Source organism: Phacochoerus africanus, chromosome 5, assembly GCF_016906955.1.
Source record: "Phacochoerus africanus isolate WHEZ1 chromosome 5, ROS_Pafr_v1, whole genome shotgun sequence".
NCBI classification, from domain to species: Eukaryota; Metazoa; Chordata; class Mammalia; order Artiodactyla; family Suidae; genus Phacochoerus; species Phacochoerus africanus.
This window is the reverse complement of record NC_062548.1, coordinates 42,739,997-42,758,303: the sequence shown is the minus strand read 5'-3', so window position 1 is coordinate 42,758,303 and position 18,307 is coordinate 42,739,997. Positions and strand designations below refer to the sequence as shown.

At 57.0% G+C, this 18,307-nt stretch overlaps 1 protein-coding gene across 11 annotated transcripts in view; it reads left to right on the top strand.

Moving 5' to 3' along the window:
* The window catches only part of C5H16orf96 (chromosome 5 C16orf96 homolog), a 50,533-nt gene extending 36,213 nt beyond the window's left edge, over nt 1-14,320 (top strand). For 2 of the 11 annotated variants that reach the window (XM_047780628.1, XM_047780623.1), the window contains 5 exons: nt 3,063-3,125; nt 4,864-4,956; nt 5,874-6,182; nt 6,301-6,403; nt 11,735-12,642. In XM_047780628.1, coding sequence (XP_047636584.1) covers nt 3,063-3,125; nt 4,864-4,956; nt 5,874-6,182; nt 6,301-6,403; nt 11,735-12,138 — 972 coding nt within the window. In that variant the 3' untranslated portion in view covers nt 12,139-12,642. Of the gene's footprint in view, nt 1-2,361; nt 2,481-3,062; nt 3,126-4,863; nt 4,957-5,873; nt 6,183-6,300; nt 6,404-7,894; nt 8,170-11,734; nt 12,643-12,901; nt 13,152-14,172 lie in introns of those variants that run through there. The other 9 variants (XM_047780629.1, XM_047780626.1, XM_047780630.1 and 6 more) reach the window with 9 other exon arrangements.
* Nucleotides 14,321-18,307: the final 3,987 nt, after the last annotated feature.

Here is an 18,307-nt window from a genome sequence, read left to right as displayed (position 1 = left end):
CTCACAGCAACCCCAGATCCTTAACCCACTGAGCAAGGCCAGGGATTGAACCAGCATCCTTGTGGATACTAGTTGGATGCATTACCACAGAGCCACAGCAGGAATTCCTCCTGCAACTTTTCTGTAAGTTTAAAATGTTCTAAAATAGCAAGTTGGGGAAAAAAATTTCTGGGAATGCTCTGCACTTCCTGTGGAGTTTGGTGAGCAGTCGGGTCCTGCCAGCAGGTGGTCCCCTCAGTGGTGAAGCGAAGCTTCCTCAGGGCATAGCAGTGCTGATGCCACCAGTGTAGACCTATATTCTCCCCTTAGAAGAAGCCAATGACTTGAGAGTGACTCTTTGGCCCCCGGGAATGGTCGTTGCCTCATGGGCCATTCTCCCAGTAGTTTCCTCCTAAATCGAGGGTTGTTGCCTGAACCAGTTACCTCATTAAGTGTTACACAATGGAAATCCTTCTACTCCTGGAGCTTTGCTTCTGTATCAGCTGCAAGTTGTAAAGAAGAGCTCTCCTTCATCAACTTGAGCTGATTACCCTGAAATATGGTTCTTGCAGGAAAGACAGGAACAATGATGAATTATTTCCTTTCATTCATTTAGTTTTCACGGTTCAATATATGGTAGCAGATGAGGGCTTCTGTTTTTTTTCTGTTGTTGTTTTTCCTTCTTTTTCATGGATGTCACTGTGTCCTTTTTTTTTTTTTTTTTATCTTTTCTAGGGCCGCACCAGCAGCATCTGGAGGTTCCCAGGCTGGGGGTCCAATCCGAGCTGTAGCTGCCGGCCTACACCACAGCCTCAGCAATACCAGATCTGCCACGTCTGTGACCTATACCACAGCTCAAGGCAATGCTGGATCCTTAACCCACTGAGTGAGGCCAGGGATTGAACCTGCAACCTCATGGTTCCTAGTCAGATTTGCTAACCACTGAGCCACAATAGGAACTCCATGGATGTCACTATGAATCATGGATTTTAAAATATTCATTGTGTTCAGTTAATTAAGTTACTCCTTTGTCACCTATACGGTCTCATCCTAGTCCTGTGAGCTGGCCCCTGAGCCCTTAGACGGTGACCCTCTGTCTTGGATAGCTGTCTTCCTTTCTTCAGTGACAAGACGTCCCAGCTTCATCCTCAGTATTCCCTTCCTAACATCTGACTCAGACATTTCTTGGAGTAGTCTTGGCGGTACCTTTTGGGGAAATGGTGTTTAAAGACTAAAATGTGGGCACTGGAAGAAACACTTTAGAAATTCAATCCTGAAGTTCCTGTCGTGGCGCAGGGGAAATGAATCTGACTAGGAACCATGAGGTTGCAGGTTCTATCCCTGGCCCCGCTCAGTGGATAGGGGATCTGGCATTGCCGTGAGCTGTAGTGTAGGTCGCAGATGTGGCTTGGATCTGGCGTTGCTGTGACTGTGGCGTAGGCCGGCAGCTGTAGCTCCGATTCGACCCCTAGCCTGGGAACCTCATATGCTGTGAGTGCAGCCCTAAAAAGACAAAAGAAAAAAAAATTCAATCCTGTTGTGTAGCACAGGGAAGTCTATCTAGTCACTTATGATGGGGCATGATAATGTGAGAGAAAAGAATATATACATGTGTGTGTAACTGGATCACCTTGCTGTGCAGTAGAAAATTGACAGAACACTGTAAACCACCCATAATAGAAAAAATAAAAATCATTATCCAAAGAAAAAAAAAGAACCTGACATAGGGAGTTCCCGTTGTGGTGCAATGGAAACAAATCTGACTAGGAACCATGAGGTTTTGGGTTTGATCCCTGGCTTCACTCAGTGGCCTCGCTCCGCTCCAGTAGACACCTAGCCTGGGAACCTCCATGTGCTACAGGTGCAGCCCTAAAAAGACAAAAAACAAAGAAAAAAGAAGAACCTGATTTAGTGTGTGGCCCTAAAGAAATAATAATCAACAGGAACCTGCTGGATAGCACAGGGAACTCTACTCCGTGTTCTGGGATAACCTATATGGGAAAGGAATGTGGAAAGGAATGGGTGTATATATACCCAGTTTGATTCCCTTTGCTGTATACCTGAAACTAGCACAACATTATAAATCAATTATATTCCAATAAATAAACAAATATCAGCTAGTAATAAATATTCAAAAGTCCCACTGTGGAAAACAGTCTGAATCTGGGCATACATGCAGAGTCACCATACAACCCAGCACAGCGATGACAACGCCGAATCCGAGTCCTTAACTGTTAGGCCACCAGGGAACTCCGTGCTTTTCTTGATGCGTGTTGTTGCATTCTTGGTAACTTTGCAGGTTGCTGCAAATCCTTTTCTGGAATGAGGCAGGGTGTGAACTCATTGACCAAACGTGCTTTTCTTCCCTTTGGCTGCTCACAGCTGGTTCACAGTGATTTGCATGATCTGAAGAAAGACATAGATGAGGTCTGGAAGATAGTCAGGAAGCTGCTGATTGAAGGCCTCCGCTTTGACCCCGATAGCGCTGCCGGCTTCAGGAAGTGAGCCCCTCCCGGTTAGGGGTGCAGCTCCCAGAGGCTGGGCATCCTTCTCTGCAGGGGGGCTTCCCAGCTGGTGGGGAGAAGGGGTGAGGATGAGAGCACCCAGGGGCTCAGAGGTGGGCAGCTGTGGCCTTGGCTACAGAGGGACCCCCGGTGCATACCTGTTCTACAGACAGGAAACCAAGGCTCAGAGAGGGAGGGGCCCTGTGAGGCCACACGGGGAGCCTGGGCAGATCTAGGAGTAGAGCCGCCTCTGCCCTCCAGACAGAGGGACTTGATGTTCATGGGGGCTCCTGTCCTCAGATCACCCCTCTCACTCCCAAATGCCTACTGTGAAGGGTGGCTTTCCCTGGTTTGTGTTTGGGTGAGAAGATAAACTACTCACATTTTATCACACTGCTGCCCAGTGGTGGCAGGTAGGGGTCAGTGGGGGCCAGTAGAGCTGAGTGGGAGCAGCATGTGGGGGAAGCCCTGGCCCTGAGGCTCAGGTGGACCTGGGGCCTCCCCAAGCATGGCAGGGGGCAGGGGTGACCTTGCAGGGCCTGGCCGCTGCGGCAGCTGACAGAGCTGGGTGTCCTCCAGGAAGCTGTTCGAGCGGGTGAAATGCATCTCCTGCGACCGGCCCGTGGAGATGATGACCGCCCCGTGAGTGCCCCTCCCGCGCCCCCCCCATCCCTAACCTGGTGCCCGAGGGGTTCCACTGACATCATTCACACGCACATCCGTGTACCCTGTTCTGTGCAGGTGGTTGCGCTAGCTCCAGCCCTGAGCCAGGGGCTGGCGTCCCTCCCCTCCCCAGCCCTGTCTGGGGCCCCCTGCATCCAGAGGCAGGGCTGACTCCCAGAGGAAAAAGGTAGAAGGAAACCCCACGGGAAAGCTGAACTTTGCCCCACTTTTTTTTTTTTTTTTGTCTATTTAGGGCCACACCCGCGGCATATGGGGGCTCCCAGGCTAGGAGTCTAACAAGGGCTATAGCCGATGGCCTACACCACAGCTCACGGCAACGCCGGATCCTTAACCCACTGAGCAAGGCCAGGGATCGAACCCCCAACCTCATGGTTCCTAGTCGGATTCACTAACCACTGAGCCACACTGGGAACTTTTGTGGCACTTGCTTGCATGGGTTTTTGTAGTCTAATACTTCTGTTTATGTATTGAGGTGAAATTCACATAACATAAAGCCAACCCCCCCCTTTTTTTTGCCATGCCCTCAGCATGTGGAGGTTCCTCGGCCAGGGATCCAACCCATGCAGCGGCAGCAGCCCAAGCCACTGCAGTGACGACACTGGATCCTTAACCCGCCTCCCCACAAGATAACTCTTAAAATCAGCCTTTTTTAAAGTGACCAATTCAGTCTGATTTAGTGCACATTCACCTCGTATCAAAATGCTTTCGTCTCCCCAAAGGAAACCCAGAGCCATCAGCCTGCCCTCCTTCCCCTCCCCGCCCCCCACCAGGACCTCTCGTGTCAGCAGCATCATACAGGGCGCGGCCTTCTGTGTCCTGCTTCTCTCAGTGAGCTTCGTGTTTTCGGGGTCCACGCGTGCTGTAGCCGTGTGTCAGTGCGTCTTTCCATTTTATGGCTGAATAGCATCCCCTGTGTGGACAGACCGCATTTGTTGACCCATCAGCACGTTGCTGGACATTTGGTTTGTTCCCGCCGCTAAGCGTTGGGATGGTGCTGCTGCCGACATGTATTTGGACCCTTGTTTTCACAACGAATCTGGGGGTGGAAGTGCTGAGTCATGTCGAAGCTCCATGGTTAACTTTTTGAGGAACCACCAGACAGCACTCTCACGTGGTTTAAGATCAAGTATCTTGTCACTGCAGGTTAAGGATCCAGCATTGTCACTGCAGCGGCTTGGGTCCCTGAGCCCAAAGCAGTCACCACCACCCCGGCCCCCTCCACCAAGCCCCTGGCAAACTCCAACCTGGGTCCCATTTCTAGAATTCACCTGTTCTGGTTTTTACTTTTATTATCAGAACAGTTGTTCTTGGGAGTTCCTGTCGTGGCTCAGTGGTCAATGAACCCAACTAGCATCCGTGAGCATGTGGGTTTGATCCCTGGCCTCGCTCAGTGGGTTAAGGATCTAGTGTTGCGATGAGCTGTGGTGTAGGGCGCAGACATGGCTCGGATCTGGCATTGTGGTGGCTGTGGTGTAGGTCAGTGGCTACAGCTCCGATTTGACCCCAGCCTGGGAACCTCCATGTGCTGCGAATGGAGCCCTAAAAATACAAAAAAAAAAAAAAAAACAAGTATTCTTTACAACATACCAGAAGCATGGTGGCCCCATGCTGTGGATCTTTGTGGAGGGTAGGTGGGCTTCCTGGAGGAGGTGGAAGCTGGATCCTCTGTCTCCCACTTGGCTCTTGTCCTTCACAGGCCACTTGTCACCGTCCGCAATGCCCACCTGCTGTCGCGGCTGCGGCCGGCCAGCGCCAACAGCTACGAGTACCTGCAGCGGCAACAGATGAGGTGAGTGGGGGGGGCGCCCCCCAGAGGACACCTAGGAGCCCAGGTGCCTGCAGAGACGTGAACTCCAGTTCCAGGATGCAAAGACTGTGCCAGGGCACTGCCAGCCACCTGAGAGGGAGACGTCCCCGGGCAGTAATGATCACGGGGAGAGGATCGGACGTGTTTCTTGGGTGTCTGTAACGGGCCAAGGACTGGTAGGGGGAGGCTCTCCCGTAGACTCAGGTTCACGTGCCTGCTTCCTGAGGAAGAAGAGAGCCCTGACCCCGGCCCGTGGGGCTTGCAGTGGCCAGGCAGGTAGTGGGCTAAGTGCTTTGACAGGCCTGACCTCCTTGCATGCTTACGCCTCCCCATTGAGGTCGTTCTGCCCTCAGTCCTTTTCACGGTTGAAGGGGAGGTCGCAGCCCACCCCGCATCTGGCCAGGTGGGGGTGTGATGGCTGAGCAGCGACCACAGCCACCCGAAGGGGAGGGGAGGGACGTGGGGGCCCGTGCCCGATGCCCTGCCTTCCCTTGCCCGGCTCCTTTTTTTTTTTTTATTTTAATGAATCTTATTGGCGTATAGGGGACTTCAATGTTGTGAGTTGCCGGTGTGGCAGAGTGAATCAGCCCTCCGTAGATACCCATTCCTGTTCCGATTCCTTCCCCAGGGAGCCATCACAGACTGTGGAGTGGATTTCCCAGAACTTTCTTTATAGCAGGTCCTTGTTAGCAGTCGGTTTTGTATATAGTGGCGCGTGTGCCAACCCAGGCTCCCGGTCCGTCCTGCCCCGCAGCGTCTCCCCTTCAGTCAGCCCGGCTCCTTCTTGAGATGAGAGGTTAAGCGCCCGTGCTGGGCCAGCCAGATCAGGGCTTCAGGTCTGGGAAACACAGGTTTCAGCTTTTGCCCCTGCCCCACAGTGCTTGTCTATATCCACCCAGCAGGCCCCAGGCCCGCCCAGCTGCATCGTCCCGACTCCAGCTGGAAGAAACGCCAGTCTTCCCTCCCTCCTGGCTCCTCTGAGAGGAGGGGTCTCCAGGTGGCTGCTGACCCCACTGCTTCTCCCCAGGGAACAGCAGCGGCTGCAGAAGCTGCAGAGCCTTGGAGCCCAGGAGAGGAGTCTGGACTTGCTGGGCTCCCAGCAGGACTGGGGTGATAGCCCCAGAAACGATGCCAATCTGAAGTTCAAGTCATGCAACCTGTCGACGCTCTACCCCTACGGGGACCCCGAGTTGTTGAACTATGACACCGTGAGTCAGGCCACAGCCCCCAGTGGCGGGTGACACTGGGGAGGCAAGACCCTGTGGCCTCTGTGTACAAAAGAGGCTGGAGGACACTCCCTGACCCAGGGCCTGGGCCGTCCAACAGGCCGAGGTGGACATCCTGGGAGTGGATGGGATCCTGTACAAGGGTCGAATGAGCAACAAAGACCGGCCGCGGCTAGCGACTGGGGCCGAGAAGGAGCTGGCAGGTGAGTGGCCTCAGGCCTTCCTGGGCACCCCTGTCTGGGTGTCCTGCCTTTGCTGGGCAGCGTGAAGTCCCGTGTGATGCAGGTGGGGCCCAGAGCCGGCAGGATCCATGACTGGGGGGGGGGGTCCTCACACAGCCTCTTGCGCACCTGGGGTCCTCCTGTAGGCCAGGTGCTGCTTGGGGACAGCTGTGACAAAGGAGGCTAGGGGAGGCGTCTGGAGGGCCTCCCCAAAGAAGGAATGCTGGGCAGTGATGGGAGAGTCATGACAAGGGACACTGGTCCAAGGAGGAGGTCCTGAATTTCTGAGAGCCCAAGGAGGAAATAGGGCTTAGCTGGATGGAGGGTCAAGTGGAAAGAGAGCCGTCCAGGGGGAGGGCATAGCCGGTGCAAAGGCCCTGTGGTAGAAGGAAGGCAGGCACAGTTGAGGGCAGGTAAGTCTACCTGGAGTGGGGAGACAGGGCTGGGCTTGGGCATGATAACCCTGGAGGCCTGTGTCCTAATTGTCTGAGGTGGGGGCGGGTGGGGCCATGGGCAGACTGTGGAATGAGTAGCTCTAATTGCTGCAGCATCAAGGCCCCAGTGACAGCTGGCTTCTCATGGGGACCCCAGGTCTCAGCTCTGGTCCTGGGCCCACAGTATCCTAAAAGGTGCCTTCTCTGCTCGCCCCTTGAGATTTTCCCTCTGGGATGAGGGGTTCCACACACTGCCCTGAGGGGGCTGGTCTTGGAGCTGCAAGGTGGCCAGAGGGTTAAGTCCAGCCTGAAGTATCCTTCCTCAGCCCGCTTTGCCCCCACTGACTTGAGAACTAGCCACCAGACACCCAAGCAAAGGAAAGGTGTTCTTATTAGATGCGCTGGACAAAGAAGACGGAGCCCTGCTTTAGAGCCCTGAGGCCGCAGCAGGTGCCCCGACGGGTGGCTTAGGACGACTGAGGCGAACACTCCCGCTTCAGGTCCCAAATCCCACATCCAGGCGTGGGCAGGGCCGCGCTCCCTCCGAAGGCGGCGTTCCTGGGCTGGTGGCCGCATTACCCCATCTCCGCCTCCGTTCTACGTGCCGCCTCCCTGAATCCTCTCCTCTTCTGCCTCTTACTGGGTTTAGGGCCCAGCTTAACTCAGATGCCATCGTCTCAAGACCTTTCACTTAGTTCTATCTGCAGGGACCTTTTCTTTGAATAAGGTCACACTCACAGGGTCCGGGAGGAACATGTCCTTTTGGAGACTGCTGTTCAGCCCCGTCCAGGCTCCTGCCCTGGTCCAGGAGGGCAGGACTTTGTCTCAAACCCCCGATTCCTAGGGCACGGATGTGGCCCTTGCAGTGTTAACAACTCCTGGCGAGGCTTGGCCACTCCAGGCCCCCAGCACGGATGCTGTCGGGAGGAGACTCGGGCTGGGCTTCTGGGATCACCAGGCGGGGTAACCACGATGGTGGCGAATAGATAACGAGCCCAGCTTCTTGCCAGGCCCCGAACTGCCTCCTTTCCCCCTGCAGCATCCGGCGAGGCATTCCACACAAATGGACCGTGAGCGCAGCCTTGGCAGAGGGGCCAGGACGATCTACTCACCTGACCCTCGTCCATCAGAGAGCGCCCTCTGCACCCACCTCACCCAGGGCTGGCACCCAGAGCTAGGGCTTTTCTCCCAGAGCTCATTCATTCTCCAGATCCACAAACCAGGACTGAATCCGGACGGCTCAATTGCTTTAACCTGCTTGGGGTCCACAGTCTAACTAGCAATTGGAATCAATTTGAAACCCATCTGTCGCTAGATCTTTTGACAGCTTTGTATTATTGCTCATTCATTTACTCAAAAGTACATTCTAGGAGTTCCCATGTGGCACAGTCGGTTAAGAACCCAGCTGCAGCAGCTCGTGTTACAACAGAGGTGCGGGTTTGATCCCCAGCCCAGCATACTGGGTTAAAGAATCTGGCATAGGTTGCAGCTGAGTCTGTCTTTCTTTTTTTTTTTGCTTTTCGGGCCACACCCCCACAGCTTATGAAAGTTCCCAGGCTAGGGGTCGAACCTGCATTTGCCAGGCTACACCACAGCAACGTGGAATCTGAGCCACATCTGCGACCTACACCACAGTTCATGGCAACACCGGATCCCTGTGAGTGCGGCCAGGGATCAAATGGGCATCCTCATGGGTACCAGTCGGATTCGTTTGCCCTGCGCCACAACAAGAACTCCAGAGTCTTGGATTCCGTCTGTGGCCTGGGAACTTCCCTATACTGTGGATATGGCCATTAAAAAAAAAGTTCTAATCAAAACAGACTCGGCGTCTAGGGAGTTCCCTTCGTGGCTCAGTGGTTAACGAATCTGGCTAGGATTCAGGAGGACGTGGGTTCGATCCCTAGCCTCGCTCAGTGGGTCAATGATCTGACGTTGCTGTGAGCTGTAGTGTAGGCTAGCAGCTGTAGCTCCGATTCAACCCCTCGCCTGGAAACTTCCATGTGCTTTTTAGCGTAGGTATGACCCTACAAAGCAAAAAAAAAGAACAATAAAGAAACTGGTCTCAGTATCTAAACCTAAACAAGCTCAGGTCTAGCCTTGTCCCAGATGTGCGCATCCATCCTTTGCCCACAGGGCCCCTGAGGGCATCCAGCCTGCCTGTGCCCTCCTGATGCCTGCGCTTTGGTCAGGCCGGGCAGAGGAACGCCTGTTGCTCCCTGGTGAGCTGTGCTCCCAGAGGCAGGCCGGACTTCTGGAGACGTCTCAGTGGAAGGAGAGCTGAGTCCAGGTGGGGCTCAGGGAGGCAGAGGTGCAGGAGGAGGAGATGTGTCACCAGCCTTGCCATCCTCACCAGCACTGGGTGAATGGCCTAAAAGCTGCTCCTGGCCGCCTCCGCCCCAGCTCAGAGCCTGTAGGATGAGTGTCCTATGGCCGCTGTAACAGGTTACCACCAACCGAGTGGCTCAGAACAACTCGCATTTATTTTGTTTTGGTTCTGGAGGTCAAATCCTAAAGGAGTCCTGTGAGGCTAAAATCGAGGTGTCGGCAGGGCTGGCTCCTCCCGAGGCTCAAGGGGCGACTGTTTCCTCACGGTCTTCTCCCCGAGACCTGCCTCATTCCGTGGCTCGTGGCCCCTTCTGCATCTTCACGTGGCATCATTCTGACCGCAGCTTCCGTCCTTGCGTCTCCTCCTCTGACTCTGACCATCTGGCCTCCCCTCCCCAGGACCTGGCCATTGTATCGGGCCCACCCAGATGTCCCCGCATCGTTTTCCCATCTCAAGACCCGTAACCTGATGGTGTCTATAAAGTCCCCTCTGCCGCACAGGGTGACGTAGTCACAGGTTCTGGGGGTTGGGACAGGGACATCTTGGGAGCATTGTCACTAGAGTCGAGAGTCCTTGGCTGATCTCTAGGACATCTGCTCCCCCCACACGGCCTCCCAGAGCTGCTCACTCTAAGGCTGCAGGCTGCCCCCACCTCTGGGGTCAGCATGTGCCGGGCGCCCTGCCTGGAATCCACTGAGAAACTTTCTCATCCACCGGAGCTCAAGGGTCCCGTCCCGTTGGGAGTCTCCCGGTTACTCAGCTTCTGGCTTTTGCAAAGACAGGAAAGCCATAGAGGGGAGCCTAGGAGGAGCAGGTGTTGGGGTCAGGGGTGAGTTCGGGTCTGGACCTGTGCACCCAGGGCATCTGCAGGCCTGCGAGGGGAGCACTGGCTTAGAGCTGGGCTCTCAGGCCTCATTGGGTCTCAGTTTTGAACCTGTTCCCCAGCCCCACATCCCTCCCCTTGGAGGGAAGCGGTGTGGCAGTCCGGGTGGTCAGCTGGTAGGCAGGTCCTGCCTCTGACCGGTGGAGGGATCCAGGCGGCAACTGGTGATCAGAGCGGGAGCTGGGGAGTGACCCTCAACTGGGCATTTGCTCTTAGGCCAGACCCACGAAGCACATGGGACTCGGTTCAAGGGACATGACCCAAGCTGTGCGTACCCCAAAGGCTAACAGGACTTACAGTGTCCCCGAGTCGATCAGGGCCTCCAGGGCGCAGACCTGAGATGGGGTTAGGAATTCAAGAGCCTTGGGCTGGGGAGGTGTTCACAGAGGGGAGGAAGGAAGGGGGCAGGCAGAGAGCCCCGCAGATGCTGCGCGGATGGGACAAGGCCAGGCCAGCCCAGTGAGGGCCTTCCAGGCAAACTGCCCAGTGAACAGCCGGGCCCTGTGCTGCCGCATTGGCCAGAGGTGTCAGCTCCCTGCGGTCCCCTCCTGCTTCCACAGGGCCCTGGCCACTCAGCCGGTCATTCCTGAGCCCTTCTTGGTGCCGGGCATGTTTTAGATGCCGCCGGCGAGGGATGGTGAAGTGTAAGTTTCGCGAGTGAATAGGCAGAAGCAGGGAAGTGGGGGAGAGGATGCCCCGCAGGTGTCCCTGTGGGGCGGGCGCTCGGAAGGACTCTCTGGAAAGGGATGTAGACAGGAGATAGCCAGGGACGGACGCAGCCATCCGAGCAGAAGGGGCAGTCGGGGCCCTGCGTGGGAAGGAGCTTCGTGCTCCCGGACCCCCTCTCTCCCAAGGCCTGGCCTGGCACCTTAGACCCCATGCCCTGCTCGGTTGTCACCCTCACGGCCTCTGGTCCCACCTCGTGGGTGGGTCAGCCTTTGGTCCGGAGGCTGGGAAGAAAGGGACACCGGAGATTCAGAGGTGAAGAATGGAGCCAGACCCCAAAGGCCGCAGAGTGTGTGACCCTTCCTGTGCCCCCCGACATGTCCGGAACAGGCAGATTTGGGAGACAGGATGCAGATGAGCAGTTGCCAGGGGCTCGGGGAGGGAGAGTGGGGTTGAGGGCCTCATGGGCATGGGTATCTTTTGGGGATGATGAAATGTTCTGGAAGCAGACGGAGGTGGTGGTTGCACAACCTTGTGAGTGAACTTAATGCTACTGAATCGTTGCCTCGGAATGGTTAATTTCGTGGGAATTTTTCCTCAGAAGCTGTGCACACACAAGTGGAAGGACGGGAAGGTGGGGCACCGTGGGGTCTGGTCCTTCTGGGAAGAGCTGAAGAGCTGCCAGACTGGCCAGCGTGTCACCCACATCTTTTTGCGCTAAAATCACGTCCTTCTCCTCCCCAGCCTCGAGGTCCATTCCAAAAGCCTTTGTCCTGTGTCTCAGGCTGGGGAGCTCTAGAGTGGGGTGGGAAGAAGGGTCCTGCACGCAGGACTGGGTTGGCCTGTGGAGAGGCGCGTGAGGGGGAGCGGGCAGCGGAGTGGGCTCCAGCCAAGCGAACGGGCCTTTGCAGGGGCCAGAGGACAGGACGTGGGCCCCAGGGTGGGGCAGGACCTGGAGGAGCCCCACCAGCTCCTCTCTCTCTTCTCTTCCTTTTTCCGCTAAGCCGTGAAAGCTCCACGTCCCCCGGCTCAAAACCCGAGCGAGGGTGTGCGCCCGGGAGACTTGCTCGGAGCCGTCTACCCCTGTGAGTACCTGTTCCCACCTCCCGGGGAGTCTGGCGGGTATCTGGTGAGCCCCAGCCTGGCTCTCTCCTGCCCCACCTCCTCCATCTCTCACCTGCTCTGCCCGGGCCTGGGCTGGACCAGGTCCCTTGAGGGGCCCCCACCCAGCACTCGGCACCCAGCGCCCTGGCCAGGGCGTCCAGGCATCCTGGGATCTAGCTTCACCCTTCAGCCAGTGCACCCTTCGGCTGGACCAGGCACCTGTCCCCAGGTGTCTAGCCGGCTGCAGGGGTGGGACATGGGGGCCCCGTTCATTCCCTTGGGTGTCTGTGCTGGGGACCCATGAGCCAGGTTTGGGATAAGTGAGCCCCGCCTCCCTGGCTTGACATCACCGTGCGCCAGGCATCCGCGAGTGCGTTCCAGCACACAAGGCACCTCCTCCCCTCTTATCTCGCCCAGTCCTTGCCCTGCTTGCCCATTTTAAAGCAAGGAGGGAGTTCCCTGGGGGCCTAGCAGTTAAGGATTTGGCATTGTCACTGCTGCAGTGCAGGTTCCATCCCTGGCCCAGGAACTTCTGCATGCCATGGGCTGAGGCACAGCGACTTGGAGCTGGGGAGTCAGAGCTGGGCTGGAGCCGAGGTCCTGGACCCCAAACCAAACCCTGCGTCCTCTCGGGTCCCTGTGTTAGGCCCCACCTCTCTGGTTTCACTTCTCCTGGGCAGACACCACCACCTCCCCCCACAGCCAAGGTGTAAGTGCAGGGAGCCTGGGACTGGAGATGGAGCACCTCCAGGCTTGGGGTGACCCTGGGGAGCCAGCCTCCCTCCCTATTGTTTTTTTTTTTTTTTGTCTTTTCTAGGGCCACACACACGGCATGTGGAGGTTCCCAGGCTAGGGGTCTAATCGGAGCTGTTGTCACTGGCCTGCGCCAGAGCCACCACAATGCAGGATCCGAGCCACGTCTGCAACCTACACCATAGCTCATGGCAACGCCGGATCCTTAACCCACTGAGTGAGGCCAGGGATCGAACCCGAAACCTCACAGTTCCTAGTCGGATTCGTTAACCACTGAGCCACGATGGGAACTCCTCCTTCCCGACTGTTCTTAGACACATCCTGGGCCTCTCTGCCCCTCCCAGCACTGCACCCCCAAGCCAGCATGGATTCGCCTGCGTTGGACCACCAGCCAACAGCAATGATGCCAGCTTGGCCTCTGTCTCTGCTGCCCTCACCACAGCTGCCCCTGCTGCTGCCGTCCCCACAGGATCCCCAGCCCGCTCCAGGGCCTGCCAAGCACCCAAGGCCTCTGCGCCTGGAGTCTAGAGCTGGCGTGCAGCCCACCAAGGAGCCCACCAACCTGTGAGCCCTGCGCCAACATGCCCACGGCTGCCCGCATCCCCTCCCCACCCGTCCCCCGGTGGTGGGGACTGTGCCCTGAGCCTGACCTGGGATTTAGGGGGCGGACTCGTCTTGATCCTGTGGCCGTGTAAATACACACATCCCAGTGCCGCTTGTGCTGCATCTTGTGGAGAACACAGCTTTCTGGCTTGAATTTTCCACTAAACCAAGTGAATTCCTGACCAGTTTTCAATACAACACAGTTAAAATGGTTTTAAAAACAATCACTTTCCTTTTAATTTTGCTGAAATGACTTCATCAGAATCAGTTCCAATTACAGCTAATGCTGCTGTCCTTTTGCCTTGGGGACTGAAATTTCTATCAGGACCAGTTTTCGCACGGGAACCAGCCTTCCTCCGTGCTTGCTTACATATTTTGTGCTGATTGTTTCCACCAGTGACAGCTGCTGTGAACTGGGTATTTAAAGAACCTGATTGTTTGTATTTACTTCTGGCTAATCCACGGGCACTTGGAGCAATAGCCCGGGAGCCCTCCTGGACGGCTCCGTCCCCAGAGGACAGGCCCTGCTCCCCTGTTTGGCATCTCTCTGGCGCTTTGGTTCCTGCACTCACTGCCTGTGCACGGGTGGAACAGAGAGGGAAGCGGGAGTCAGGGCACCCTGATGTGGAGCTGTGGCCCGGCAGAGTCAGGGCGGCAGCCTGGTGTATTTCTGCCCCTCGGATGGTTTTTGGTCCTTGTGTCTCCCTGTCAGTCTCGCTCTTTCTCCCTCTCCGCCCCCTCGCTTGTCCAGTCGCACCCTCGACCCTTTGAGTGTTTCTGACACGTCTGTCACACTCCACAGAGACCAAACAAGATTTCTCTCTACCATGGTTTTGAGTCAGGGGGTGAAGTGACCCCCCTTGGGGTCCACCCGGGGCGGGGGGCCAGGTGCTGGCTTGGAGGAGGACCTTGGACCTGACGGAGCCTGTCCCCAGCCCCTCGCAGCCACTCCTGGCCCTGACCTCTCATTCTTTTCTCCAAGGACTGTGTCCAAGTGAAGCCAAGCTCTTCATGACCCCGGCGACCTACGCTGCCTCGGGGGACACTGGCAGTGCAGCCGTGGCCCCATTCCCCTATCACAGATGAGTATTTTTGTCAGCTTACCCCCCGAATAAAATATTTCACTTTTCTCCCTGGGGATTAGGGTGACTGGCCCCATGTCCTCTGCACGGGGTGGCCTTGCCTGTGCCACGTGGTGGGTGGACCTGCCGGCCCTTCCTTGGGCCACCACCCCTGGGTCAGAGTCTCTGCAGAGAATTGCAGCAGGCCTCCCCTCCTCGTCACACGTCCCGCCATGGCAGAGGGCCCTGTGCTGCCCTGGTCCTACAGGGCGGGCAGGTCAGGAGCTGGGGGCAGGGGCAGTGGTGTGACTTGCCCAGGGTCACACAATGAGGTCTCAGCTCTCTGGCCACCTGCCCAGGAAGCAGGTGCTGCCCACAGGCATGTCATCTCTCCCATGGCAGGAAAGGGGGGTGCGGCCTGGGCTCGGCAGTCAGAGGCAGGGGATCCTGTGCCAGGTGTGGCCAGGCTTGTCTCCTGAAGCCTTGACACGTGTGGGACCACAGGCACCCAGGCCCTGCCCTCAGCCCCTCGGAGCTGCCTTTCAGCCCATTGCTTAGGTCCACCCGCGGAATCAGTGGTGAGTGGGTTCCTGCAGCCCAGGGAGCGAGGAGTGAGCCCAGGTGGGTCACTGACCATCTGCATCCTGACAGGCCTCCGGGGCACTTGGGAAGGGGGGCGATCGCAAACCCAGCTACAGCTGGGGGCAATCTTAAGATGGCAGTTCTGTCCCCTGTAAGGTGGGTGGGGAAGCCAGTCTTTGGCCTGGTCCCAGGTGGGAGTTCCACACAGACTTTGCCAAGGACACAGGCAGAACACCCCCTTCCCTATTCCAGGAGGAGGGGCTCCTGGCCCTGGTAGCTGGCAGGGAGGTACTGCACCTGCTCCTGGGCTGCTGCCTCTGGAGGGTGACCCACCCCACCATCCCCAGCAGGACAGAACTAGGGATGGGGCCAGTAGGAATGGGAACTGGGGGAAGCCCTGGCCCACCCTCCTCCTCTGCTGCGGGGGGACCACAGCTCTTCCTGGCCTGGGACGCGGCAGCAGGGCCAGGCTGGACAGGGAATAGGGTGACCAGCTGTCCTGTCCCGTCTCAGAGTGAAGGGGAATCCCTGGAACTTTCCATCTTAAGATGGAGATGCATTGGTCGTGTGGAGAGAGGGGCACATGGGCTGGCCAGATACGAGGGGACTGCATGAATGAGATGCTTCCTGCCAACCAGAGGGTCCTGCCTCCAGGTGCTGCTGGGATAGAGATGCTGTGTAGTGACTGCACCCCCAAACCAAGCCCCACAACCCGCCGATGCAAATGTAAGGGTCACTGAATATCTTTTCCTCTCAAAGACCACAAACTCCTTAACCCTAAAGTATAAATTACTGATGAAAGCATTCCAAACAGATGCTCTACCTTGGCGAAAGGCAGCACCCGTACCCGTGACAGTGGATGCACTGGAGGAAGGGTCTTCTGTGCAGGGGCTTCTTAGGGACACTAGGTCCTCCTGTCACCACCTTGGCTGGCTTGCCCCTGCCTTCCATGGATTTGGGAGCTCCAGACAGAAGCCCTCCAGACACACACAACCTCCAGAGAAGGGCTTCTCTTCTCTCTCCCCTTCCTCCTCTTGCTCGTGGCTTCCCCAGGAGCTGCAGAAAAGGAGTCCCCCAATATTTGCAGCTCTTAGGCTCCAGGAAGTGAGAAATGGTCCCAGAAAGCAGAGCAGAACTCTGCCCACAGGCCCCCAGCACCTCGGGCGTCCAGGAGGTGGGCCCTCCCCCACTCTTCCCAGAAGGACCCAGGCCCCCGCACCCCTAAAAGAGCTTTGTTCTTGTGAGACTTACTCGAAATACATAAATTCCCAAACATGAGCTGTGGCTAAGCAGCTGGAGACCTTCCCAAAGGCAGGAATTGGAACCAGCCTTCCCTCAAAAGCTCTCCTCTTGGCCATCGCAGGCATCCTGCCCGAAGCCGACGTCGGCACTAACCGGAGTCAAAGCCCTGGTCTGTCCTCAGGTCAGTCCTGCTCTGAAAAGCCCTGGGAGATCTCCAGGGCCACCGCGGCCCCCGCCCACCACTGGGCCTGCGGGCCAGGCTCGGGGACAGTGTGGTCTGCAGCTGGCCAGGGTGTTCTCAGAGACCCCAGGGGACTCTCAGCAGGCCCGGGACCATCCACCTTCGACCAAGGGAATCTCAGAACAAGCCCTTCTCTTTGATGCCCTGAAAGAGGAGCCCTGCCTGCCCACAGAAAGCATTTCAGAGCCCCGTTTCACCCCGAGCCTTCCTCCACTCCATGTGGCAAGGTGTTTCCTTCCAGAGCAGAGCAGACCCCTTCAGAGATGGCAGCCGACTCCGAGACGGGAGCTGGACACATACGTGTCTGCGGTGGCTGGCGGGGTGGCTGCCGGTCAGGGACAGGCTGGGCTGTGTCCCCTCTCGGGTGGTCAGCTTCAGTCATTTGCGGCCTTAAGGGAACTTGGCCAAGGTGAGCCAGAGGGAGGCTTTTCATGTACACTCCCGATTTTAAAATGCTGGCAGATAAGACAAAAAAGTGTAAGCCCAGCCACGTACATCCAGGACCTGTGAGTCTGCAAGCCCCCGAGGGGCCAACACCGATCCTTCGGCAGCAGCCCTGAAGGGCCATCCCCACTCCAGGAGGCCAGGCCCCGTTCCCACGAGCTGCCACTTTCCCCTTCAGAAAGGAGCCGTGCACAACCCCAGTCACATTCTTTCCAGCCGCCTCATGGATCATGGATGCAAATGGTGTTTTTTAGAGTGGAATTTTGTTTTTGTTTTTTTTTTTTTGGTCTCTTTTGCCATTTTCTTGGGCCGCTCTCGCGGCATATGGAGGTTCCCAGGCTAGGGGTCGAATCGGAGCTGTAGCCGCCGGCCTACGCCAGAGCCACAGCAACGCTGGATCCAAGCCGTGTCTGCAACCTACACTGCAGCTCACGGCAATGCCGGATCGTTAACCCACTGAGCAAGGGCAGGGATTGAACCCGCAACCTCATGGTTCCTAGTCGGGTTTGTTAACCACTGCGCCACGACGGGAACTCCTAGCCCCAGCTGCCATGAGGGGCTTGTGCTGAGTGGCTCCATCCAAACAAAGTCATCTGGAGCTCAGGTCTGGCGGTCAGGTAACGGGGGAGGAAGCCCAGGGAAGCTGGACTGAGGGGACAAGACTCTGGATCCTGCTGAGGCAGCTCCCAGGAGGTGCCTGAGGAGGACAGCTGAGGACGGCTGTAAACGTGGGTCTGTGCCATGTGGATGTCAGCACCTTTGCTTTTTAGCCAGTTTATACCTGAACGTGCAGTGGGTGCTTCCTGCCTCCTTCAGTCTTGCTTCCAAACCTCCAGGCTCAGGGAGTTGAGGAAGTTCCAGGGTCTGTGTTCTGGGGCACGTGGCATCCAGCTGGGCCACCTCTGGCTCCTCTTGAGTTTTCCACCCCCTTTTGCCGCCCTCTGCTTGCCTGGGAGATGCTCAGACTTGGGTGGGAAAGCTCCAGCCCTGCTTTCTGCCCCTTCCTGCTCTGGTTCCCACGGTGCCTGGGGGCACTTAGTTAAAATCAGATTCCTGGTCCCTCCTCTGGAAAAGCTGCCTCAAGCACCGCCAGGACCCTTGTGCACTGCAGGCTCGAGGGTCAGGAATCTGGTGGCTCCCAGCTGCCATGAGGGGCTTGTGCTGAATGGCTCCATCCAACCCCCCCCCCCCCGGGAGCTGTCTTAATAGCAGCTATGACCAAAGGGACACACTGCAGTTTGTCCTTTGTAGGATTGAGTGGTTCGAGTGTATTCACAAGTCGATCACCAGTATTCTGGGGAATGTTTGAAATTATGTCAGGGCCTCTCCCCAGAGATTCTGATGCCACGGGGCCTAGGAGCTCCCAGGGGGTTCTGTCTGCTCTGCAGGCAGCTAGGGAACCAGGGCGGGGCCTCTGCACTGGAGAGACTTTGCCCCCAGAGGACATTTCACCACGTCTGCAGTCATTTTTGGCTGTCACACTGGGGGTGCTACTGCCATCTACTAGCGAGAAGGGGCCCGGATGCGGGCCAGCATCCCGCAGTACA